The 27811-nt window shown below is 43.5% G+C and overlaps 1 protein-coding gene across 1 annotated transcript in view; it reads left to right on the top strand.

Annotated features, from left to right (window-relative positions):
• The window catches only part of LOC308153646 (mitogen-activated protein kinase kinase kinase kinase 4), a gene marked incomplete at its 5' end in the record, with an annotated part of 66884 nt that extends 53666 nt beyond the window's left edge, over positions 1-13218 (top strand). Inside the window, 6 exons of the mRNA XM_080526839.1 lie at positions 732-866; positions 1725-1825; positions 2478-2627; positions 8599-8758; positions 9729-9868; positions 10232-13218. Of these exons, the coding sequence (XP_080382965.1) occupies positions 732-866; positions 1725-1825; positions 2478-2627; positions 8599-8758; positions 9729-9868; positions 10232-10315 (770 nt within the window). The 3' untranslated portion in view covers positions 10316-13218. The remainder of the gene's footprint in view (positions 1-731; positions 867-1724; positions 1826-2477; positions 2628-8598; positions 8759-9728; positions 9869-10231) is intronic.
• Between the last annotated feature and the right edge of the window lie 14593 nt (positions 13219-27811).

The raw sequence follows: 27811 nt of genomic DNA, 5'->3' as shown, positions 1-27811 counted from the left end.
CTTCTCGTTCTCTCTGCTTCTTCTCACTCTCGTTACTCTCATCACTCTGATTCTCGTCACACTGACGCACAGAGCACTTCCGTCCCTATATATATCAACCGGACACAGCATCCGGGTCACGGACACACCCCGGATATACCACGTCATTAAACATATACATAAACATTACAATAACAATACATACACCTTCATGAAAACGTACATGAATAATATGGAAAATAATAAAGGAAAATAACAGGGGCAAAATAGGGCTGATTCGGGGAAACTAAACTGGCTCTAAATTGTGGGCCTTCATAACACATGGGTTGTCATATTGCACATAGTATTTGTTGCACATTCATTAAAGTGTCGCAATTAGAAGGTTTAGAATGTTCACAGTTATTATCACACAGACACACACACACACACACATATGCATAAACCCACACACACATATGCATAAACCCACACACACTGAATATAGCTGTCAGTCTTGAACCTTTATTTAACCTTCATTTGCCTTCATGTGTTCTGGTTTTTATGCTAAATCCATCAAGCATAAATTAGTTTCTTCTCCCACACACATCTGTCCCACCAGACAACATACCACTGAGGTCTGAATCCCTCTCTCTCTCCTCTCTCTCTCTCTCTCTCTCTCTCTCTCTCTCTCTCTCTCTCTCTCTCTCTCTCTCTCTCCCTCTCTCTCTCTCTCTCTCTCCCTCCCTCTCTCTCTCCCTCTCTCTCTCTCTCAGGTAAGAAGAACAAGCTGAGGTTGTACTACCTGTCTTGGCTGCGCAACAAGATCCTGCGCAACGACCCCGAGGTGGAGAAGAGGCAGGGCTGGACGTCCGTGGGCGACCTGGAGGGCTGTGTGCACTACAAAGTCGGTGAGTGTACAGTGCACAACCTGCCCTGACCAGTCTCTAGTCATGTCCTATATGCTACAGAATATAGTGAGCATCATTCGAGCCAGAGTTTTGATACAGTTGTTTTTCATCACCTAATTGTCTCTGACACCATTACAGCACGATAAGTCATTATGGTTGTGCGTGTGAAAGTGTGGGTTCTTGTTAATGTACAGTATGTGTGTAAAAGTGTACATGCAATCATGTAAACATATGTGTGTTTGTTGTGCCATCTGTGTGTGTTAAATCAAATCAAAGTGTGTGTGTGTGTGTGTGTGTGTGTGTGTGTGCGTGTGTGTGTGTGTGTGTGTGTGTGTGTGTGTGGTGTGTGTGTGTGTGTGTGTGTGTGTGTGTGTGTGTGTGTGTGTGTGTGTGTGTGTGTGTGTGTGTGTGTGTGTGTGTGTGTGCGTGCGTGTGTGTGTGTGTGTTGTGTGATGTGTGTGTGGTGCGTGTGTGTGTGCCTACAATGTTTCAACTGTATGAGAAGTGCTGAACTCAGCAGATCTGAGCCCCTTTCCTGTGAGTCTTCCTGAGGTTAGGGTGTTGACAGACCCAGGAAGAGGAAGTGATGTCACACTGTCCTTCCCGGCAGTTCTTTTAGTATTGTTTCTCACAGACAGAAGCATGCTGTTGCCTCAGTGAAAGGTAGTGGCTTCCTGCCTTTTAAAAGAGGTTTACACAAGGACCTCTTTGTTGAAATTGTGTAATGATCATTAGTTCTAGACCACTGACACTACGGCATCACTGCCTGGTGTACCATAAACTTGATCTTGTTCTTTCATTACCAGAGCAATCCCTAATCCCTAATTGAAATCGAGATCTTTGTACATCCAATTTCAGTGCGATATGAGAAGATTAAATTCCTGGTTATTGCCTTGAAGAATGCTGTGGAGGTCTACGCCTGGGCACCCAAGCCCTATCACAAGTTTATGGCCTTCAAGGTGAGCATATAACCAATCACAAATGTAGTCCCAATGAGCTAAGATGGCAGATGTGCATCATAGAAATGGTGCATCATGCCCAAAACATACACAAGTATATATATATTTTTATTGTACTCTTACTCTGCCCCCTTCACTCCCTGGGAATCTAGGATGCTCTATTGATAGACAAATTTGCGATACTATGAAGGTCACCGTCATAGACTTGTCCTAGTTCTACTTCTGTCCTTGGTGGCTTGCTCTAGTTCTCGCACATCTCTCATGATGAAAATAGTTTAACCCTTTTCGGCTCTATGCATAGACCCCATGCAATATGTTTTGGGGCAGTCCCACTCATGTGTTTCATTTTATTGGACAGATTATATATCACTATATATTATAGTGAAGAAAGGCCAGGAAAGTAAGGAGAAAAAGGGAGAGAGGGCCTGTCAGCAGGGCATGGGTCGGACTCGAACCCATGCGGACATGGGCATATGTGTGCACTGTAGACTGCGGTGCTAGACCACTGGACCACCATGTTTAACAGCTGTTAAGATGTAGTGCTCAGGTAGATACGATAAGTTAGGTAGATTTAATATGCAGGATATTTGTTCTGACGTTACCCCTTGTTTTGTGTGTGTGTGTGTGTGTGTGTGTGTGTGTGTGTGTCCAGTCGTTCGGCTCGCTCCCCCAGAGGCCTCTGTCGGTGGACCTGACGGTGGAGGACGGACAGAGACTCAAGGTCATCTACGGCTCGCTGTCAGGATTCCACGCCATCGACGTCGACTCAGGGACGCCCTACGACCTCTACCTGCCGACACACGTGAGTCCCCCATCCCCCCCCCCTACCCCCCCCCCCCCCCCCCACCAACTCCTCTCTCCACTCCCCCAGCCTCCCCTCTCCCACTCGGGCCAGGTTTGGGGCCTTGGCCAGCCACTCCCTCCTGTATACAGGTAGGTCCTCCAGCTAGGCAGCAGCGCTCTTCCCACGCCACTCAGTCCTCACAGCAAACCTTTTGTTCTGCCCTCCATGTGGGCAGGTGCTGCTTTCATCACTGGCTGACTCACAGAGAGTTTATGTATCGATCGGATGGGCTTTTTTGCTAATCCGGGTCTGTGTGAGTAATTTCTCCACACTTAATAATTACACAAATTATGGGGTATACATACGGGTAAGATACAAATGCGTGCCGTTCTCTACCGTCCCGGTCTAGTCAATGGAGAAGCGCCATTTGAGACCTCTGGCTCCAGAAATGGTCACTGACAGACTCAAGGGGGAAGTCTGTCGAGACGACGCGGCCGAGAGAGGTAGCAACCGCGGGATGACATGTCACGTTAGCGGCTATGGCTACCGTAAGATATCGGTACTAAATACAATTTGATTTGATTTGTAGCCACGTTTCCTTATCACTGACGCCACGTCTTTGACCGAATGACCATGTTATGAGCAAGATTAGTGTTATGAGCTCAATTAAATCTCAAGTACGCAAGATCAATCTCCCGGTATTTTCCATTATTTCCAATGGAAGTGAACCCCCACGAGACTAGTGTTTGTCCCACCTAGCAACAGTAGCCTAGGAGGGCGGGTCTTGACAAAGGCGAGTTTTATCAGATTACAGATGTTTTATACCGAGACACAAATAACATGAAACATATCAGTATCACTGTATCCGGAATATTTTTGGCTTTCATTAGTAAGTATTTTTAATCAGTTATGCCCCCCACCCTTTATTTAAATACTGCTCAGATCATCCGGGCCTTCTGTTAATTATACGTGGCATGGAAATCACCCATATTCCTGCCTCTGACCAGGCCTCCTGCATCACTCAGGCTTCCTGCGTCACTTTGGCTTTGACTGTTTCATGTCACTTATGTAATTGATCCTGTTATGACATAGGTAGCTACTCCTCCTATCCTCTCAAAGCTCAACTTCCCAACCAGTTTTCGGTCACAGATGTCACAGACACAAAAAGGACTTCTTGGGGCCCTTTCTCTGCACTAATGTGATACTAGTGCCACGACTACATCGTCGTCTACTCATGCATATGCGTCCCTAGTGTATTAATTACAAATGTTATACTGGTTATACTGTTATTGATTATGATTCTATGGCGATTTTTTTGCAACCCACATCTGATACTGTCAGATCTGACCTTGTGGCACTCAGGTGGTTTACAAGTGTTTGTGTCAGAGTGAAGCTCAACATCACTTAATGAACACACATTCACTACAAGGGAAGGACATGTGAATTCAGGGAGCTTCTTCCTCTCTCGGGAGTAAACTGATTTCCAACAGCAGCCCAGTAATCTAGCTACCTCAGTCACAATAACTTTCCAAAGATGTCAGAGTTTGTCACTATTTATCAGCTTATTTCAGTGGCAGCTGTGTTGATCAAGTATATACAGTATCTTATATAGTTGGTACCTCTCTATAACAGATTGAAAGCTCTTGTCCAGAATCGACTCCTACTCCCTAGACACTAGTCACTATGTGATGCACCCTGCAGTTAAACAACTAAACTAAAACTAACTACAATAACAGCCTAAAAACCTTCATGAATAACTGCTTGAAACCTGGGGGGAAATTCCGCATTACAGTTGCTATAGAAATGATCAAAGTGGGTCATTGGCCTGCCCGCTATGTTTAAAATTAATCTGATTGATTTTGCCACTTTTGTGATAGCAATATTGATAGGTCATAAGCCACGACGTAGGCAAATAGAGGGTTGTGTCAATTATCGCATTACTGGGATAAAGCTATCAATACTGCATGATCAATGGGAGTGGCACACAACACCACCTGCCTGCACTAGTGTATATGAATGAATGAATGAATGAATGAATGAATGAATGGTCTTTATTGTCATTGATATAGTACAGGTACCAAACAACGAAATTTGGGAGGGGGGGCTCCCCTGGTGCTAGGAAAAAAAACTAAAAACAAGAAGGGAAAAGAGCTGGTTTACATAAATAAAGGCTATGTACACTATCCACTATACTATACTATACAAATAAAACACTGTGCTGTACTCTATGCTATGCTATACCTATTATAACATTTCCTATCTCTGAACCTTATGTACCCGAGGGTTGTCATATTGCACATAGTGTTATTGCACATTCAGTGTCGCAGTTTGCAGGTTTGAAATGTTCACAGTTGTGTTTCAGTGTTGCACTTGATTTCAATCTAGTAGCTGCCATCAAATTGTCTAGATTGTCCAGGGCCTAGAACCTAGGTCTTTGCTGTGTTCAGGGCCTGAATGGCCCTGGGGTAGAAGCTGAGCTTCAGTCTGTTTGTCCTTGCGAACATGGTCCTGAACCGCCTGTCCGAGGGCAGCCGAGCAAAGTGTTCGTACCCAGGGTGGGATGGGTCTCTGGAGATCTTGGAGGCCTTCCTGAGGCAGCGTGTGTTGTACAGCTCTTCCAGAGAGGGGAGAGGGCGCCGGTGATCTTCTGGGCCGATCTCACGACTCTCTGTAGCGCATTCCTCTCTGCGGCTGTGCAGCTGGAGAACCAGATGCAGATGCAGTAGGTGAGGATGCTCTCCACTGCGCAGCGGTAGAAGGTCACCAGCATCTCCTGTCCGATGTGGTCTTTCCTGAGGACTCTCATATCTGGAAAGACTGAATAAATAGATAGGTAGGTAAGTAGGTAGATACAGTAGGTAAGTAGGTAGATCCAGTAGGTAGGTAGGTAGATACAGTAGGTAGGTAGGTAGGTAAGTAGGTAGATACAGTAGGTAGGTAGGTAAGTAGGTAGATACAGTTGGTAGGTAGGTAGGTAGGTAAGTAGGTAGATACAGTTGGTAGGTAGGTAGATACAGTAGGTAGGTAGGTAGGTAGATACAGTAGGTAGGTAGATACAGTAGGTCAGTAGGTAGATACAGTAGGTAAGTAGGTAAGTAGGTAGGTAAGTAGGTAGATACAGTAGGTAGGTAGGTAGGTAAGTAGGTAGATACAGTAGGTAGGTAGGTAGGTAGGTAAGTAGGTAGATACAGTAGGTAGGTAGGTAGGTAGGTAAGTAGGTAGATACAGTAGGTAAGTAGGTAGGTAGGTAGGTAGATACAGTAGGTAGGTAGGTAAGTAGGTAGGTAAGTAGGTAGATACAGTAGGTAGGTAGGTAGGTAGGTAGGTAGGTAGGTAAGTAGGTAGGTAGGTAGGTAAGTAGGTAGATACAGTAGGTAAGTAGGTAAGTAGGTAGGTAAGTAGGTAGATACAGTAGGTAAGTAGGTAGGTAAGTAGGTAGGTAGGTAGGTAAGTAGGTAGATACAGTAGGTAGGTTAGTAGGTAGATACAGTAGGTAGGTAGGTAGGTAAGTAGGTAGGTAGGTAGGTAGGTAAGTAGGTAAGTAGGTAGGTAGGTAGGTAGGTAGGTAAGTAGGTAGATACAGTAGGTAGGTAGGTAGGTAAGTAGGTAGATACAGTAGGTAGGTAGGTAGGTAGGTAGGTAGGTAGGTAGGTAGATAGATAGATAGATAGATAGATAGATAGATAGATAGATAAATAGATAGATACAGTAGGTAGATAGATAGATAGATAGATAGATAGATAGATAGATAGATAGATAGATAACATAGGTAGGTATGTAGGTAGGTAAGTTGGGGAACTTTTCCCATCTTGCTTATACCTGTCCAACTGTTTCAGATCACACTACACAAGTGTCAAGGTAGTAGGGGCTTGGGGATAGGGGTCATTTCAGAACCACGGGGTACCATGGCTGACTGGTGCAGCAAGGTGTTCTCTGAGTCACTGCTGTACCACATGGGAACAGAGACTGCCTCTACTGACGATGAGAATCCCACATACCCACGTCTGCTGCAGAGCTCGGCTCTGCGTGGGAAGAGAACACACACTCTCTTAATGAGACGGGCTCCATACACACACCCACACACACACTTCCACATGCTTATGCGCAAACACACACACACACAAGCGGACGTGGAAAATGCACACACACACACACACACACACACACACACTCTCTCCCAGTGTTGCCGCCTCGGAGAGGTGAGCTCTATCCGTCCTCTGCCTTTGAGATGGCCCACATAGCTGGCTCCAGCACCATTGGCTGTCTCTGTGGGCCCCAGCCCCAGCCTTCAACCATGTGTGCTACTTTCCACCAGATAGATAGAGCTCTATAAATACCTCCCCACAGTCTCAGCAGTGCCGAAAAACCATGTGCCTGCGAAAAAGACCTGTTATTCTGCCGTTTTTCCTTTTTCTTTTATATATATCCTTCTGATATCTAGAGAGCACCACACACACACACACACACACACACACACACAAACACACATTTCATAACACTGGTGCCTTCCACTTGATAGCTCTCATTTACCATTCTCATTCTCACTCTCACTGACACTCTGTTTGCTTCTCTGCTTCACACACACACACACATACACATACACACACACACACACACTCCCACTCAAACAGACAACACACACATACCAACCTTCTCTCCGCTGCTGTTGATGATGAGATGAGATGAAGATCCCGAGGCAGCGGATTAAGATAGCGCTGCGTCTGTGGATGCCAGTGTTGATGTTGAGGATTGTGGTGGTGGCGCAGCAGGCAGACGACTGGGCGCAGGGGACAGAGGAGGCTCCCACGCGGGCAAGTATGGCCGTCCTGTGGCGTGGCGGTCTGGTGTCTTTTAGGCTGTTTCTGTGTCCGTGGTGGCTTATGCACTGTTGGGTTGCTGTCAGGTCGCTGTGAGGTTTGGGTTTGGGGATTGTCGCTACCTGCTGTTAAAACTCCCAGGGGGGGTACACGGACTCTTACCTTGAGAAGCTCAGCCGTACAGATAAACCTTGTTTTATTCCTCGTATTCTGTGGAGTTTTTGTATGGTTTTCTTCTGGATTTCACACCGTGTCACTGCCAGGTGCAGGAGTGCAACACAGCTGCCACTGGAAGAAACTAATTGTGACCAGCTCTGACCTCCCTGTATCTTTGGATATTTGTGGTGACTGGTTCCTGTGGTGCTGATTCCTGAACTTATGCCGATATTATTAGTGCAAAACACCCTGAGACGTGTTGCTTAAAGGTTGCTTGTTGCTTCAACTTTAAGGTCTTAAAGTTGCAAAAAAGAGCCAGGAGCTTTAGTATGGTGTTGTGGCTGCAGGCCATTATGTAAGTAAGTGTCTATGAAGGACCTGCTTCTTTTTCTCTTCTTTTAAGTTGATCCATTTTCGCTGCCACTTGTTCAAGCCCAAGAGCTGTTAAGTGGTGGTTATGCCGTTCTGAATCACCTTGCAGAGAGAGAAAGTGACAAATGAGTGTGTTCGACAATTGAGTTTGTAGTTAGAGAAATCGAGACGTTTCGTACCGTACTTGTTAATAAGTTGAGACATTGGGATCAATTGAGCTGGGTTGTTCTGTCTCACCCTCTCAACTGTTGTTGACGGTATTGTCAGTGACTGTTGTTTGGCCTCAGTTCACTGCGTCTGTGTTTGCGTCAAATGGAGTTAACCCAGATGGTGTCACAAAGTAACTGGGCCAACTGCAACAGGAACAGTTTTATTCAGCTTTTCTTTTATTAGTGATGGTGCTGTGTGGGGGGTGTGTGTGTGTGTGTGTGTGTGTGTGTGTGTGTGTGTGTGTGTGTGTGTGTGTGTGTGTGTGTGTGTGTGTGTGTGTGTGTGTGGATTGATGTAACTCCTGTTGCTGGAACATATTGAATCATTTTGAATTGGGAGAGCTACTCCTACTTACTTGTGCGTGTGCGTGTGTGTGCGTGTGTGTGTGTGTGTGTGTGTGTGTGTGTGTGTGTGTGCGTGTGCTTGTGTCTCAGATCCAGGGTGTGATTCAGCCCCATGCCATCATCATCCTACCCAACAGCAGTGGCATGGAAGTGCTGGTGTGTTATGAGGACGAGGGAGTTTATATCGACACCTATGGACGCATTACCAAGGAGACGGTGTTGCAGTGGGGGGAGATGCCTGCGTCTGTTGGTGAGTTTCCGTACACATCCACCCACCCAATCAACTCCTTGCTGGAACAGATTGAGCAATTTTTTACATGAGAGAGCTTCTCTCTTCGGACTTATGTGCGTGTTTGTGTGTTTGTGTGTTTGTGTGTTTGTGTGTGTGTGTGTGTGTGTGTGTGTGTGCGTGTGTGTGTGTGTGTGTGTCTGTGTGTCTGTGTGTCTGTGTGTCTGTGTCTGTGTCTGTGTGTCTGTGTGTCTGTGTGTGTGCACGTAGGTTCCACCAGGCTGACAAACCTTCACTGAATAACACATTTCATATTCTTTGATAGACCTGTAGTCCTACACATACATAAAAAATATATATATACAGTATATATATATATATATCTAGCAACTGTCCTTTATATGCCCTCGTGTGTTGTGATGCAGGCAGCCCAAGAAGTAATCCTTGTTCATTGTGCTCTGATCACTTACTACAACAGTCAAACTGGTTCCAACCCCTCTAGACATATTTGGGACAGTGGCTCTAAAAATAACATGTTAGACTAATTGTTCTGGGTCTATTGGCTAGGTCATTATTCAAGGAGTGTGTCCATTGGAGAATAGATTCCCGGACACACATAGCTCAGCCCTATGTAAATAAAGGCTGGGAATAGAGCACATCCAAAGCGGTGATTGTAGAAAAGAGCCTCTGAATGATTGATTGATTTTCATTGGAGATGCATCTCCAGACTGGGTTACATGGCACTGTAGGTGCTAAAACACCCTCCAGGAGTCTAAATGCCTGAAAGTTGTTATAGCATAAAGGGACCAAGTAATTGTATTGGACAAGAGGCATTCCCTGAGTGCTGATCAGATTTCCAGAGCGGATTTACGAACGCAGCCTTGGAACTAGCCACCCTATTCCATTCCCACCAGCATTATTTTAGGCTTTACAGAGGCTGTACAAAATCAACTGAAAACAACCATGTAATTCCCCTGTGTGGTCTCGACAGCCTACCTGCAGTCCAACCAGGTGATGGGCTGGGGAGATAAAGCCATTGAGCTGAGGTCTGCGGACACCGGCAACCTGGAGGGGGTCTTCATGCACAAGAAGGCCCAGAAGCTGAAGTTCCTGTGTGAGAGGAATGACAAAGTAAGACATGTCCACTATCACCAAGTCACACATCTCTTCATTTTCTCTAAGAGATTTCTCAAGTCTTCTTTTTTAAATACATTAAAATAATGGTCGATTTACTTTCTCATTAAAAATGACTTTTGGTATTTATCCATGGATAAATATGGAGTTCCATTAGTCATGGATGACTGGCAATCAGTGTGGATATTCTCCTGGGATGATACGGTTCAACAATGCCTAGAACCAAAAGGTGTTCCTCTGCTTGTCCCTTTAGACTCCCCTGTTAGTAAGAGTGAATGCTTGCCAAATGTTTGCGATGGTGTTGCTGCCATATACAACTGTGAATGTTGAACTGATCTCTGTCTCTGCTCCTCTATGAAGGTGTTCTTTGCCTCAGTGCAGTCTGGTGGCAGTAGCCAAATCTACTTCATGACCCTGGGCCAGAACTCTCTGTTCAACTGGTGATCTCTGGAGCTGGAAGGCGACATGATGGCATCATCACACAATAGACACGCAGTATGCTCAAACACAGTCCTCTTAAAACAGAAATCTCACTTTAGCATTACAGCTTCAACCCTTTCATGTAAGAAAACACCATTACTCAGCTAGCCGTTAGCGTAATAGACCGTTATGGTGTTTAGCTCCAACTCATTGGTTTTAAGTTAATGATTCCAGGTCTCTCCATGACTTTACAGTTGAATATGCTGAAGTAGCTTCTTGTTCATACAAGTAAATATACAGTGGCAACCTTTCAATTCATATTGATCTCAATATCACATGGACTAACAAGCACAAATGTATGTTTATGTATAAAAAATTAATCATATCAATTTGTATTAAGTGATGTTGATATACATTATTTGCTGTTTAATTGTTAGCAAGTGCCATATTTTGTGTCAAATTGAATCCTGATATATTCAGATATTAACCATTCAGTATTATTTGCAGGTTTCATATGCTATATTTAGGCCATAGTCATAGATATACAGTATACAATATGTATACCTCAGGAAGTTAGATACATCTTATTACTTAATAGTGAGTAATAATGTGACAAATGTGAGCCCCTAGTGAGGAGAGCTTTATACAGGCTTCAAAGAGAGCTAGAAAAGACCTAGCAAGGAGCTAGCAATCACTATAGCAGACACTGACATCTGCAGGTTGCTTGTGTCCTTCTATCCTTTTGAGCTGTAGCTGAGATGTACTCATGTATGGTCCCACCAACTCCAATTCTGGACAGTGACGTTATTGTCTCCACTTCTAGTTTTAATTTAGATTAGCATAGGCAATATATCCTCTGTTGATCGAAAGCAATGTAACATTTTGCGTTAACTTGTTTGTATGAGGAAAGAGAAAAGAGGAATTTGGCCTTGCGCTGTATAGGTATTTTTGTACATTAGTGGGTGTACATATTATTTGCACTGTTTTATAGATATTTTATATCCACTGGTCATCTCTATGTACAGTATAATGGGTTTTCAAAGTATCTAGCCCTTTGCACTATGACCACCTTTGTACATTATCTGTGTAAACTGCTTTATCGTTACAGTGTAATACATTTTAAGTCATTTTATTGTCGGTATTAAACAGATTGCATCTGTTTGCTTAGGTCAAGTGAATCTAAGAACCTAGGTGACTGAAAGGTAAACTATTATGGTATATAACACCAATAGGCTTTTAACATGTTTAAACATACCTTTTTGTAGAAATGGTTGGGTTTAGTAAAGGTTAAGGACATTGTAATAATGGATTCATACCACAAATGTGAAATCTAAACTCAAATCAATTGATTTATGATCCAGATATCGTATATAGATATTGTAAGTCTTTTTTGTTTTGTTTTGCTAGGTTTTATGCTATCCCTTCCCCAAATTGCCTCTCTGATGAATGTTTTACCACCAAATGGTTTGCAGATAAAGTTGGGACAGTTATTGTAAGTTTATGTTCATGACAAATACTGCAGCTGGTTCTGTACGCATATTTTGAACCCTTTTTAATGACTTTATTATGTTATTGTTGTATTGTTACAAAACAAAGGCATCTCATGTTGGTTTGTGAGCATTCACTCTTGAGGTGTATTCAACTGACAGGATATTTAGTAACAGCCAATCAGGTACTCAGTAACAGTTTGGCATGTATTCTCCACTTAGATATTTACCCTAATATACAGTAATGATTACCACAAACTTATGCTTTCACTATCACTATCACAGTTACTGTACTGTATCTGTAGTTTGCAATTGAGGTATACAGTATTTATTTTTTAAATATTTTTTTAAAAAGTGTATACAGTATACAGTATTTATAAAAAGTGGTGAGGAACTGATCAAATGTGGTTGTTTGCAAAGTTATTCTAAAGTTCGGTAAAAGTTACTTTAAAACAGTACTAAAGAATTCAGATGATATCTTTGTATGTGTGCCAAATTAAATTATGCAAATATATTATTTGTCCAGATTTAGATAAATAATCCATAAATGGATAAATTGAAGCCATTAAAAGCATTTGTTTTATCATCAACTAATATACAAACAGAATTTACAACACATCTACATAATTATTAGAACTATAGGTTATATAACTTAAACATTATGTTTCCTTAATTGTTGTTATTAAAAGTGGATGTTTAATGCAGAGTACATGCTGAACAGTAGCTATCAAACATACAGTATTGCTGAGATATTTTATGAACAGTTCTGTTACAGTTGTGACTCATACCGATCTCATATTAATGTATCCATATTCCACCCCCATCTGACATTCTGTAGAGTGCTCTCCTGTGAGATTATAAATGTGATTGTCTGCGTGTGTAGAAGGGAAGGGGAATGTTGATGATGGTTAGTGTCAGGTGTGTAGTGTTGTTATGGCAGTTCCTCTCTGCTATGATGCAGAGCCAATCAGGATGTTGGTCATGGGGAATCAGAGTGAGAAGAAGAAGGAATCAAGAAAGGCCTTTGATGTTGAATCTATAGTGACAGTGGTGATATGTGATTGTATTGTATAACCTGGCAGACCAGCTTTCAACATTGTTTTCCTTGTGTCTTTTTTTCTTTCTTTTTTTACAAAACATGTTTGTTATTATTAAAGTGTCAAACAACTTGATGGTAAGGTGACCAAATTATAGCTACAAATGGTATTAATTCCTTACCTCTTTCTTTTACCATTTGTTTTGTATTGTATCATAGATAGACATTAGGTTGTCCCCTGATTTATTTTACTTTTGCTTTATTTTTGCACTGGACCTTTCTTTTGATTTGTACAACAAGTACTGTATACCCAGACCGTGAAATTAATTAGTGACACTAATTAAGGTGTTATTATATAAAGATACTGTTGAACAATAAAAATAAAAAGTTGTAAACAATGCTAATGCTTTTATTGGTTATTTGAACAAAATTAAGAAACATTATCAACATAGTAAAGCTGCTATGAATGAATGAATGGTCTTTATTGTCATTGATATAGTACAGGTACCATACAACGAAATTTGGGAGGGGGGGCTCACCATTCAAAACCATGTCTGCAAGTGAGACCGAAGAAGGGGACGCGTGTACCTTTATAGTTCTCTACCGCTATGCATGGTGGGACACTCAAGACTCCAACCAAGAAGCTGAAGCTTGAAGGAAAAGGTCAGCTATCTGTGGTCAATTGAACTACTTATTTCGTACGTTATACGCACTTATAGTTACACTACAGTTACACTCAATATTTACACATTCAATACGCAAACAGCAGACGTTCATGGTGTGAAAGTAGAAAGCATTGAATAAAAGCAACCAATACTCGAAAAATAACATTCATAATGATCACAGGTTGGATCAGGACAGTGGTGTAGTCTAGTTTTTTCTAGTGGGTATACTGTGATTTTGCCCTCCCAGTTAGAGCGACACCTGTCCCGTAGCGACACCCCATAAGCACCACCACACTCACTTATGCATACAGTATGCATCTACACCGGTGTTTGCTGCCTTGGGGGGGGTGGCATGGACTGTACTTGTACATCAAGCTGCCTCACGCTACAGAAACAGGAGATAGGCTCCTGCCCCCTAAGGGCCGTTAGGCTCGAGAACCATCGGTTCTCAAGGCTACTTACTTATGTGGTCTTGACTACCTGTCCACTTTCTCACCTTCTTGCTCTCTCTCTCTGGTGTGCCGACACCATCCTGCTCTCTCTCCTTCTCTCCCTCTCTATCCTCCTCTCTCCCTCTTTTGCTGTCAACCAAAAGGCAAATATAACAACCAGAGTATTTATAATTTAATAAGAGGTATACATTGAATTCATATCAAATCATAACATCATTCTAATTGAATATTGGGTTGCTGTGGGCAATGCAGTCAGATACTGTCTTTACTTACTCTCACACCAGTAAGAAAATCATATGTCCAACTACAAAAAACAGACATTTCCAATGAGTGAGGGTTTGTTCCAATGCTTCATACCACTGTCCATGTACTGTAAATATACCATTATGGTATTACCATAAAGCCCAATTCTAGCAGAATAAGAAAGATTGTATATCTACTTTAAGTAAAATAATAAAGTGCATCCAGTTAGCTCTCTAGCTGGCAAGTGTGCAGCAGACTAGCTCATCTAACCACCTCTGAGCTAGCTAGCTTGCTAGTTCTTTGACACTATTATTCACACCATGAAACTATAATCAGACACTTTCTAATCACAATAATAACGACTAATTTGAACCAACTTTCTCTGTCAGAACACAGTAATTATATTTGCTAACGTTTCAACTTGCTTACTTTCTTCTACAGAGCTTTCACCCTGCAAAAACTCTCGCGCTAAAACAAAACCAAACCATTCTCCAGCGGCACGAAGCTGTGTGTGGAGGTCTGGCCCGCCCGCGAATTTGCGAAACCTAGGATGGTAAGGGGAGGCAGGGCACGAGAGACTCGCCAGCCAATGAGGGGGCAATGATGGAGTGCTTCGCCAACCAATCAGGTAGCGGTATTGCCCTGCCTCCCCCTACCATCCTAGGTTTCGCAAATTCGCGGCCCGCCCACCCCAAGGCTCTGTAGGGGAAATACTGAGACTAGCATTCTGAACGACTGGTTATGCGATAACAAACATGTCAGAAAGTTCGAAGTAAGTGCTTCGTAACACAGACGGGGTGAATTTTATGAATAAAAGTGTGAAAGTTCTGTCACAAAACGCCGTTACGTATCCTCGCGCATTTTCTAGTGGGTATACGCAAATCCTTGGCCTTTCCTAGTGGGTATACGGCGTAGTCCTGCGTATCACGTAGACTACACCACTGGATCAGGATCAGAATCAGAATGACTTTATTCGCCACGTAGGTTTTCACATACAAGGAATTTGCTGTGGTTGTTGGTGCAAACAGGCAACATAATAATAATTATTATTATTATTATTATTATTATTATTATTATAATTATAATATAATTATTAATAATATTAATAATATTATTAATAATAATTATTATTATTATTATTAAAAGTAGTGCAAAAACGTCAAGAAGCATAGATATAAAATAAGGTAAGATATAAATATGAATGAATATTTACAATATATAGTGTCTATGGGGGCGGGGTAAGAGAAAAGTGCTATACAAATAAAAGTTATTGTTATTACGTAACCCAAATTAAAGACCAAATGTTGAATTCAAAATGAACCCTTATGACCTAGTGATGTCATAATTAGCCTACACACAGTTGCATTGTGATGTAAAATCGCGTCAGTACTTGGACCACCATGTAGACAGTTCTATTGGTTTAGTTCGTGAAAATCAGCAATATGGTAAGATGATTAGTATTTTCTTTAACATTTGACCTGAATTTGAAGATAAAGATTGATCTATTTTAGGCAGAGGTCACATTGAAGAAGCTTGGTATTATAAAGTCCCAAATATCTTTTAGGATTTAATTCATCCGCTAAATCAAAAATATAGTCACTCATACTCAAATACAGTCAAATTTGAAGTTTGATCAAAGTTGTCTCTATCTTCACAGGATAAGCCAAATAAAGCAAAGAAAACTAAGAGAAAGAAGAAATCAACCAAAAAAGTTAACAATGTGAGTGCTAACTCTCCTGTGTCATATTCTATCTTCAACCTTTATTTAGCTAAATAATTAATATTGTGTGGTTCAAAGTCAGCTATATTCAGACCCTTACTATTGTGCCATGCACTCTTTTTAAACTCCTCCTACCGAGGAGGTAATTCAGGAATATGTATCTAGCTTCTGTCATCAGTATCTATCACAGGTTGATAGTGTAAGAACTCAGTCCAATAACAGCTGTGCAGGGTGTGTATTGTTGGACAAAGAGAGTCTACTGTGTGATGATTGACAGGGTGAATAGGACTGTGAAGAGCCTTCTTTGACTGAATACAGTTTAACAGAAAAGTTATTGTGCTCTTTGTCTGTTCCTGATACAAGTGATCTATTCCGTTCTATCCTTTTAGTCTGAGACCAGATGCGACAACACACTTAGCGATGTCCTGAGTTTGCCCAATCATCAAGGTAGCTAGAACAAAATGTGTTCCCCTTCATTTTAACTGTGGTAATTGATGTACACCTTTTAAGAAACAAATGCTCTAATGTAGCACATTGTCTTTTTGAAGTGCTTTCAGATTTTGAGACGGTGGAGGATCTCCCACTTGATGAAGGTAAAGCTTCTCTAAGATGTTGGTGTGCATTCAAATACACAACTTAGCTGTTTTATATCTATAAGACTGTTTTATACAATGCAGTATGAACTTTGTTTTGGCACATTTGTCGATGAGGTATGTCAACAACTAAGGGCTAAAATGTCATAACAAAAAAAATACAATTGCACAAATACAGCATATGTCTTTTAAAAACACTACTTCTTCATTCCAGAGCCAAACAAGAAAAAGAAAAACACTAAAGAGAAGAAAAAGGAGGTCCAAGCTGTCTGTGCTGCCCCCTCCAGCCGTGGTAATGATGACCAGGCTGTGTCACCTTCCTGTAACAAGGAGCCTACCATGGGAAGAGGCAAGCTGGTTCTCAAGCCTCTGGTTCTCAAGCCTCTGGTTCTCAAGCCTCTGGTTCACAGGCTGTCATCCGTCCTTAAACTGGTATGGTCTCTATTGTCTCTCATTGTGTAAAATAATCACAATCAATGTGCTCTTAAGGATGCCCCATACAGATGTCAGACCTTTTGATAACATATACCTCTATCTCAGGACTTGGATAAGAATCAGAAAGAGGATTCTGAGACCTCTATTGCTGAGGAAATTGAGGACCAGCCCTATGCCTCCTCCAACCACAGTGCAGGTGATCAGGCTGCCTCCTCCGCCCAGAGCAAGAGAGTCTTGGAGACACCAGCTATGGGGGAGGACAAGTCCTGTACCAGTGGACAGGCATCCCTGAAACAACTGGTGAGAGTTACTCTGGATTGAGGATAATAATAATTGATTAGTTCATCTATAGTGTCTCAAGTCCCTTGTTATATTGTATGTAGTGGTGACGAGTAGAGATGTGAATCAGAGAGTAGCCACTAGTTTACTATGGCTCTGTCATGTGATGTTTCTTCCCTAGGATTGTGATGAAGAGCGTAGAGAGGAGTCTCAGTTATCAGATGATATCAAGGAGCAATCAAGTAAACTACAAGACGAGCCCTCTGCCTCCTCCAGTCACAACCCTCATGACCAGCCTGCCTCTGAAAGTGGAAAGACATCCTTCCAAAACCTGGTGAGTTACCTGTAATTACCCAGTGTTATGTACAGTATAATGTCAAGAGTTAAGAGCTTGAGTTTAAATTCATGTTGAATTGATAGCTACTATAAGGTATTGGCACATCATTAGAGTGATCATTTGTCTCCCCCCAAATAACCAACCTCAGAATTGTGGCAAGGACTCTGAGATTGCTGCACTAAGAAAGGCTCTGGAGGAGGAGAGGGCAGCCAAAGCCGTTCTCCAGACTTCTCTGTACGGGGGAAAGTGCAGCTACCTCAAGATTCAGATGAGAGCCAACAAGATGGCCTCAGAGCTGAAAGAGGGTCTTAGCATGAACATAAAGTTCCAGGGGAAGCTCAAAACCGCCCTCTCCCTGCAGACCAGGGCACTGGAAGAGAGCAACCAGCTTGCAGAGGACAGGCAGGCCCAGGTCCAGAAGCTACAGGCCCTCAGCTCTGAACTTCAGGCCCTGCAGGAGGACAACACAGCCAAGAATGACCTCCTGTTATTGCAGCAGAGCATGAGCCAGAAGCTCCAATATGACCTGGAGACGGCTTTGTCCCAGCAGCGGAGAGCTGTGGAGGAGCGCGACAGCCTGGCTGCAGAGAATGAGGCCAGGGTTCAAGAGATGCAGGAGATAATGTCATCCCTGGAGGCAGAGAGAGCTCATAGGGCTGTGTTGGAGGACAGGCTTCAGAAGAACAGTGCTGTAAACGGGTCCAAGGTGCAGGCATTGCATGACAAAATCACAGAAAATGCTGTACTCGATCAGATGGCCTCAGACCTGGAGGTGGAGAAAAACAGAAGCCAGCAACTCCAGAACGACCTCATGGCTGCCCTCTCACAGTGTATGAGGGGGCTAGACGAACGTGACCAGCTGGCTCTAGAAAGCCATCCCAGGCTTCTAAAGTTAAATGAGCTGAGCTCAGAAAATCAAAAGCTCCGGGGAGACCTTGAGACTGCTCTTTCTGAGCACCAAATGGTACTGGAGGATCACAACCGGTTGGTTGTGGAGAGCGAGGCCAAGCTCAGAGAGCTCCAAGATTTGACCACAGCCATGGAGGTGGAGAGGGCGAAGGGTGTTCAACTGCATGAGGGGCTCCAGAAAGAGACTGCCGAGAAGCAGGCCCTTAGCTGCGAAGTGCAGGCCTTGCGAGTGCAAAATGCAGCTTGCAATGCTAGTCTCTCTGAGAACATTGTGAGAGCTACTCAGATGGCCTCTGATCTAGGGGAAGAACAGAGTAGGAGCAGAAAGCTCCAAAGCAAAGTCCAAACTGCTCTCTCTGGGCAGAAGATGGCTCTAGATGAACAAAACCGACTGACTGTAGAGCTAAAGGATGTCAGACAGGTTTGCACTGAGCTGGAAGAGGCTGTGGCCATAGAGATGGCCGAATCAGAGAAAATCTCTGAGCAGCTCAAGGACTGGGACCAACAGCTCTATGAGAAGACTGTAGCCCTGGAGAAGAGTGTCATCGCTCAGCGTGTCATTAGTTCATCCCTGGAGGTAGAGCGGAAACACTTTGAGAAACTGGCTATGGATAACCAGACCAGGATCGCACAGCTGACTGAGAGCCTCCAGGCCGAGACCGCTGCTAAACAAGTAAGCTATTTCAATGACTGTGATGCATTACGCCAGATTCAACATTTATTTACACAGTTTGTTATCTATCTGTATCTGTGTTTACAGTACAGTTTAAGCATCTAAGATAACAATTTTGAGAAGAAATATTACATTAATTTGCAAGTTTAATGCTTCATGTTTAAGCTCCCTTGTCAGTGCTTTCATCTACGTGTGTGCGCGTGTGTATGCGTGTTCATCCCTTCTCTCATTCATTCACTGTCTCATTCATTCAGGGACTGAAGTTGGACCTCGTGGATAACCAGACCAGGATCAGAGAGCTGCAGGAGCGGAACGCACAGCTGACTGAGAGACTCCAGGCTGAGACCACTGCTGAACAAGTAAGATATTTCAATGACTGTGATGCATTAGGCCAGATTTACTGAGTGTTTACAGTTATTTACAAAGGGAATTAAGATTTAAGATAAACACCCATGTGTGTGTTCTGTTATCTATCTGGTATGATACTGATATCTGGCAAGACCATTTTAACATTGCGAATTGAGTTCATTCATTCACTCTCTCATTCATTCACCTATCCATTCACTCTCTCATTGATTGATTCATTCTCTCATTTATTCAGGTCCTGAGGTTGGAGCTCCAGGAGTTGTCGTTGGAGCACCAGGCCCTGGTGAGGGAGAGTAAAAACCTCCTCTCCAAACACAACTTCCTCATGGTCAAGAACCAGGGTCTGATGAACTCACGTCAGGAACAATTTTCTGAGCATCAGACCCTCCAGTCTGAACATGAGGAAATGAGGAGCAAGTATGAGAGCCTCATCTCTCAACTCCAGGCCTCTCTTAAACAGGAGCAGTGCTCCAGCTACAAACTGAAGCTGAGAGCAAATCAGATGGCCTCCAACTTCAAAGAGAAGCAGAGAGAGAACAAAAAACTTCAGAGCGACCCCATTGCTGCCCTCTCTTGACAACAGAGGGTGGTAGAGGAGCGCAGCCGGCTAGCTGAGGAGCTAAAGGAGGCAAGGGACACCTATAGGGTACAGGAGGAGGCTATCATCAAACAGCTGGCTGAGACAGAGAACATCTTCAGCCAGTGGCACGACAGGGACCAGAAGATTCTTGACCAGACTGCAAACCTGAAGAACACCACAGCAGCCCTGAACAAGCTCAAGAAGAAACACAGTGCTCTGGAGAGGGAAAACGCAGCGTTAATCTCAGAACACAAAGAGTTTTCCTCTGCGCTTCAGCAACTGCTCTCTGACCAGGAAATCATCAAATCCAAGCTCAAGGTGATCTTTAACCTTTACTGATCCACAGGTGGATTGGTATGGGTCTGTTGTCTGTCCACCACTGGCATTTTGGAGGGGATAGGGTTCAGTTGGTGGACCAGTGGTGGTCTAGTGAATAGTGAGTTGGACTGGTTATCGGAAGGAGGGTTGTGAGTTCAAATCCCGCCTGGAATACCACCACTATTGTCGACACTTAGACCTCAGTTACTCCAGGGGTAGCTACTCCCTGTAATTCGTAATTGTAAATCACTTTGAATTAAAAGCGTCTGCTAAATGGCAAATTCAGGCATTCCTTGGAATCAAGTATTACACTAACATACTGAATCATTAGAATCAGTTCATTGAAAAGATTCGTTCACCGAATTGTTCAGTAGTACAATTCAAAGTAAAACATTTTATTCAACGTAATTATTTTTTTATTCAAATTGAGCAATTCAAATTCAAAGTCAGTAATTCAGATTCAGATTCTAGTGGCACAGATCTCTGCCCATACATATTTTACCCCAGATTGTCATGGTAAGAAGACAAATATTGGGTTTTCATCCTTGAAACGTATTTAATTGGATTATCTGACCACACAAATGTACAGTTTGACACAAAATGTGTAATTATAGCTATAACAGTAGCAAATATATGGGGTGTGGTAATTGCCAATGGGCTCTGATGTATTGTTGGCGGCCATTTTGAAAAAAAGCAGATCTCACTTGTGTCTTTGGATAAAAGTTTTTCTATCACCCTAAAGTACTTGCATGCCAAAGGGGACATTTGTTGCATGAACTGAAGTCAACGCGCTATATTTTGGTCTAACAGCCTCGACTACTTCTCAATAATCGTATTTTCACGTTCGCAAGCTCTCAACGATCATATTCTGCTGTTGCACAATATTCTACTGCGCCCCATAGTGTCTTGGTGGTAAAGTGCAGGCATACTGTCATTCACAGGAGATTAATGCTGGTGCGCGTAGTTCTTTTGGAAAACGTGTTTATTTTAGAATATTTATCATATAAATAAATATAAATAATACTCATTACATTGACTTTTTTTATTTTATACTTTAAATCAGATTTTATCCCTTTTTCACCCAATTTGGTATCCAATTGAACCCAACCTAGCATCCATCTGGATATGCCACACCTGTCAGGTGGATGGATTATGTTGGCAAAGGAGAAGTACTCACTAACACAGATTTAAACAAATGTTTAGTATTTTTTTCCTAGCACCAGGGGAGCCCCCCCTCCCAAATGTCGTTGTATGGTACCTGTACTATATAAATGACAATAAAGACCATTCATTCATTCATACATTCATTCAAACACTGACAAGTTCATGGTTATTGACCTAATTGCTAAATTATACATCTGGAATTTTATTTCGTTTTGGGCAGATGAATCTCATGATGTTGTTCAGAAGTCTGTTCATTTACTGTCTCAGCAGACAGACCTAAGACCATTCATCAGAGCAATGCATCCAGGTATGTTGCCCTCGCTTCATGCCCCCGCCCCTTTTTGGGGGAAAACAGTCCCTTTAGTTTGACTGGCAGTAACTACAGGGTTACAGAGGTCTTTGCTAATTTAATAGCATAAAATAAGTAAACAGTATTGCTTTTTAGCTATTAGGAACCCAAATCCGATGGCCAGTCAGGCAAACAATTATACTGAACAAAAATATAAACGCAACACTTTGGTTTTCGCTCCAATTTTTTCAAGAGTTGAAATCAACGACCTAAGATTTTTTCTATGTACACAAAAGGCCTATTTCTCTCAAATTGTGTTCACAATTTTAAAAACAAGAAGGGAAAAGAGCTGGTTTACATAAATAAAGGCTATATACACTATCCACTATACTATACTATACAAATAAAACACTGTGCTGTACTCTATGCTATGCTATAAATATCCTAACATTTCCTATCTCTGAACCTTATGTGCACGAGGGTTGTCATATTGCACATATTATTGCACATTCATTTAAAGTGTCGCAGTTTGCAGGTTTGAAATGTTCACAGTTGTGTTTCAGTATTGCACTTGATTACAATCTAGTAGCTGCCATCAAATTGTCTAGATTGTCCAGGGCCTAGAACCTAGGTCTTTGCTGTGTTCAGGGCCTGAATGGCCCTAGGGTAGAAGCTGAGCTTCAGTCTATTTGTCCTTGCGGACATGGTCCTGAACCGCCTGCCCGAGGGCAGCCGAACAAAGTGTTCGTTCCCAGGGTGGGATGGGTCTCTGGAGATCTTGGAGGCCTTCCTGAGGCAGCGTGTGTTGTACAGCTCTTCCAGAGAGGGGAGGGGGGCGCCGATGATCTTCTGGGCCGATCTCACGACTCTCTGTAGCGCTTTCCTCTCTGCGGCTGTGCAGCTGGAGAACCACACGCAGATGCAGTAGGTGAGGATGCTCTCCACTGTGCAGCGGTAGAAGGTCACAAGCAGCTCCTGTTTGAGGTGGTATTTCCTGAGGACTCTCAGGAAGTAGAGCCGCTGTTGTGCCTTCTTGATGATGGCTGCTGTGTTGGTCTTCCAGGACAGGTCATCCTGTATGTGCACCCCCAGGAATCGGAGGGTTGAGACTCTCTCCACGCTCCCTCCATCGACGAGCAGGGGCTGGACCTCAGATTTTTTCCTCCTGAAGTCCACGATGATTTCCTGGGTCTTTGACTGGTTCAGCAGCAGGTTGTTAACCTTGCACAGCTTGCCCAGCTGCTCCACCTCATCCCTGTATGCCGCCTCGTCCCCCCCCGAGATGCAGCCCACCACGGTGGTGTCGTCTGCAAACTTTACGATGAGTTGCTGGGGTGGACGGGGGTGAAGTCGTAGGTGTAGAGGCTGTAGAGGATGGGGCTTAGCACGCAGCCCTGGGGGGACCCAGTGCTGAGTCTGAGGGCTGTGGAGGTGTGGGAACCCACCCGCACCCTCTGGGGGCGGTCAGACAGGAAGTCCTTGATCCATGCACAGATGGAGTGTGATAGTCCCAGGTCTAGTAGTTTGGTCACTAGCCTGTCTGGAAGGATGGTGTTGAAGGCAGAGCTGAAGTCCACAAAGAGCAGTCTCGCGTAGCTGTTCCCCCTCTCCAGGTGGGATAGAGTGGAGTGGAGAGTCGTCACGATGGAGTCCTCTGTGGACCTGTGGGCTCTGTAGGCGAACTGGTATGGATCCAGGTTGGGCGGGAGGCGTGTGACTATGTGGGCCCGGACCAGTTTCTCGAAGCACTTCATGATGATTGGTGTGAGTGTGCACTGAGAGTCACTGTACTACAGTAGTAAACCACATTAAAACAACAACACCTAGAATTACCAAAAAAGTTGTTTCAGCGTACGGACCTTTATGGTGCAGTAATTCATATCAGGCAACACCAGTGCCAATCAGAGCAAGCTGAGACAATAAGCATGTGGTGCATTTCAATGAACCGGCCTCCGCTCCCTCATCTGCACTAATCTGAATCGTACAGCTAGGAGCCAGATGAAGGCTCCCAGTCGGACGCTGCTTTCACCTGTCCTGTTTTCTCCCATCGTGTAGATAGACTGATAGGAGAGGAGGCAACGTTAAACTGTTGAGTCCATCTTCACCGCATGGCCACATGACAAGACTCATGCATGGAACAGATTCCCCTTTCCCCCTAATATGACACATTCTACCAACGTCACAATTCTGGACTCGACATGTCATTCCTATCATGCTATTCCTATATATCAGCTGGGAAGAGTGGTGGGAGTGGGGTGTGCGGGCTTGCTGGTCTATATTTGAGGGTCTAGTGTTTGGTTCTCTGTTGAACTGTGGAGTCAGCTGTGTCAGATGAAGGGGGGGAGGAGTAACCTGAGACAGAACCTTAGCTCACTTCCTCAATTTACTCCTCCTCGAACTCAGACACTCACCAGTGGAGCTGGTGTCTCTCAGTCGCAACTACCACCCCCACCCCACCGAACACCCCCTACCGCACCCTGTCGCCTGTAGCCCCCCCCCCCCAACCCCCTACCCCCCCCCCCCCCCCCTCTGTAGTTGAGTGGTGCAGAGAGAAGGACCCTCTGAGTGTGCCAGGGTGAGGAGCTGAGAGGGTTGTCCCAAACAGTTATCACCCCGTTGGACTAGTCATCTCACTGCAGCTGCACGGGGATCCACTGGTAAGGTCTTGCATGTTCTGGGACTTCATTTGGCCACCCAAAGGAACGATTACATTAGAATTGAATGTTATCTAGGCTTACTCTAAATGTCCTCTAGTATCCGTTCAACTATCGACTATACAGCTTTGAAGCTATGTGTAACCTACTTTGAAGAGAATCTAAATTGGTAGGCTTACTTATCTATTAAACAAACATGGAGTCTTATCCCCAGTAGTCAGGTTTGACATGAATGACTTGACAGTCTATCTGACGGGTCAACTGTACCACCGGGTAGCAACCTCTAAACTCATGTGGTCACACAATCTGTTGCATCCGCTGAGATTTCACTGTCGAGCTGTGTGTCAATTATATAGCATGCAGTGGGTGAGGCAATTTGGCATGCCAGGGTGGAGTTAAGGGTGAGGAAGGGGGCCGGAAAGAGGGGTTGCATTTGGGAAGTCCAAACATGCTTTCACAATGCTCTTTGCAGCTAGAGATCTGATTGGTCTCCAGGGATCAGGTGGTCCTGTCTCGCTAAATCGGTACACTGTGGACAATTTCAAGACCTGTTGGAGTTGTTGACTTGTGCAATGGATTGATGATTGTGACATTGTAAGTGATATTGCAAAGACTGTCAACAAATATTTATATTACAATATATTATTTATTTATACTATTATATTATTTTAGAAGATAAAATTGTGTGATAAGACAGGACATATTGTACACATTTCACTAGATGTTCATGTGCAACCAAAACCAGTGTATGTCGGATTAATCTGATAACCGGTGAACATTTAAAAAGCCATCTCAACAAGGGAATCCCCAGGATGTGATGTCAGAGGACATTGATGCTCTAATAACCATGAAATGACTTCTACATACTCCCCCCAGTGATTCCACCGGCTATTATCTTGCGTTTATGTGTCATTTAAGTGTGTGTGTGTGTGTGTGTGTGTGTGTGTGTGTGTGTGTGTGTGTGTGTGTGTGTGAGTGTGTTATGTCTGATATGCGGCACACAATTTGGTGTAGCCTGGAAGTTGGTGAGAGTACTACCACATGTAGTATCTATAGCTGATGCAAACTAATGCTTTAGACATGTTTATTTTCACCAGGTATTAATAGTTCCTGACAGCAGTTTGATCAAATCAAATCAAATCAGACTTTATTTATATAGTGCCTTTCGTGCCACATTTCAATACAAGGTGCTTAACAAGATAATGAAAATACAACAATACAATGAAAATGCAACAATACAGTAAGAATAAACGGTAATATAAGGCAATGGGTAGTATAGAAAATAAGAGACATGGTAAAACACAGAGACCAGTGTAGCACAGTAGAAGAGGGTAGATTAAAGTAAAATGGATTAAGACGATGTTGAGTTAAAAAGATATGCCTTAAGATTTCTTTTAAAGGTGTTTACAGATTGTGACACCCTCAGATAGTTAGATCCAAAGTCAGATTTGATAATATAGATAAACTAGTGTGAATATGGGTTCAGCATGAGCACTGAGCGTGGATCGTGCTAAGCTCTGTTTATTCCCCAAACAAATATGAATTGAAAAGGTGCACAAAGCCACAGATAATGACAGTAATCAGAATCGGAAAAAGGCCAGGACTAACTCACTCATTTTCTAATTGACGTGATGATAATCAAGGCAATATTCCCATAGAACGCACATAGAATCAGAGTAATTGCAATGAATATGTTTCCTTGATGATCCTCAAATCAATGAGAAACTGAATTAGTGAGTGCTGCGCTGTGTCAAAAAGATGATCACAAATGATCTGTTGTCCTGTCTGCATTGCTTCCTGTATAGAATGAATTCCAACATAGTAACCACACAATCTCCAACCTACCTGGACTGACTGTCAGTGAACTCACTAAACCGTGAAATCCACATACTTTAGAGCTCAGTGGAAGAAGCCTCCCCATGCTGAGGAGGATTTGGTGCTTCTCTGTGGCTCAGGTGGTAGAGCATGGCACTAACAATGCTTAAGTTGGGTGTTCGATTCCTACTGGCACCATATATACAGAAAAATGTATGCACTTACTGCAATGTAAAGTTGCTATATATACTGTATATACTGTATATACTTACTGGTACTTACTGGTCTACACCCCCTGCTATAGCTACTGTGTTCTAACTGGGCTGTGTTGTGATTGTTGAGATGGGATATACTCCATGGCAGGACATGGATATGAGTCTGTATTACAGTGGCAGCTGTTGGATAGACAGGCGTTTTCGACCAGCGGCAGACTGATGGAGATAGACAGGGCAAATGGATGGAATGTTATTACTGCGTCCCAATCGTCCACCCCTTTTCCTGTGTGAATTTTGGACCGGAGTACAGTGGAGGCTGGTGGAGGGGAAAACGGGGAGGACGGGCTCATTGTAATGGACGGAACGGAATGAGGAATGGTATCATCCCTCAAACCCATTCTTAGAAGAATCCTATGGAGAAGGATGGAGAATCGGATACAGAAAGAATTCCTAAATCCCTCTTTTCAAAAAAGGATTCATCCTGACAGGCCCAATCACAACATGCTAGGTGTGATCCTGAGATAGTTCAACTTTGTTCCGTTTGTCTATGTTCAACTGAGGCTCAATACAATACTGAACATCCAATAGGAAAAGAGGCCAGTTCAGATGTGTGTTCAGACGTTCAGAGGGACACACATGTCCATTGGGGTACTTCCTGTTTACAAGGTGTCTCCGAACACCCCAAAGTTGTCAGATATTCTGTTTCATCCGTCGAGGCTAGAGCCAGGTCAGGTGTGAATTTGAGGCCTCTGAAATCTGGTATTGTTGTTTCCTATGTGGAGGACAGCCTGGTCGTGGAGATTGCTGCGCTGTTTGGAAGAGGACAATGCCGAGCAGGGGCGACAGTGACCAATGTGAATATGTGATATAAGCCCGCCATGGATTTGGACGGTGCACTTTGTCTCGGCCAGTGGCATTCCAGTCCGAGGGGGGGGTGTGCGGCGGGGAGGGGAGGGGAGGGGGGATGGGTGAGATTTATCTTACGCCATGTGTTTCTAAATCCAACACTCAGAAGGCAAAACTAAATTAGCCTGTGTGGCCTGAGCTCAGGTTTCCTCGTCCTGAAGCTCCACTTTGGCCCTGTAGGCTGACGTGGAGGCCCAGACACTGGATCTCCAACAGGGACAGACCCAGAATGCCGTGCTGCCTGGGTGTAAGCACTGGGATGTGTCATCCAAAGGCCTGTTTACATCTCTTGAACAAGTGCCCTTGTTAGATATGTAATATCTGATATGTAGAGACGAATCAGGAGATCATCAGACTGACTGGCGTGATATGTGACCGCCGGGT

The sequence above is a fragment of the Nansenia antarctica genome, assembly GCF_963989245.1.
Source record: "Nansenia antarctica genome assembly, chromosome: 3".
In the NCBI taxonomy this organism is placed as follows: domain Eukaryota; kingdom Metazoa; phylum Chordata; class Actinopteri; order Argentiniformes; family Microstomatidae; genus Nansenia; species Nansenia antarctica.
Note: the sequence above shows the minus strand (reverse complement) of the source record. Positions and strands in the feature narration are given on the sequence as shown.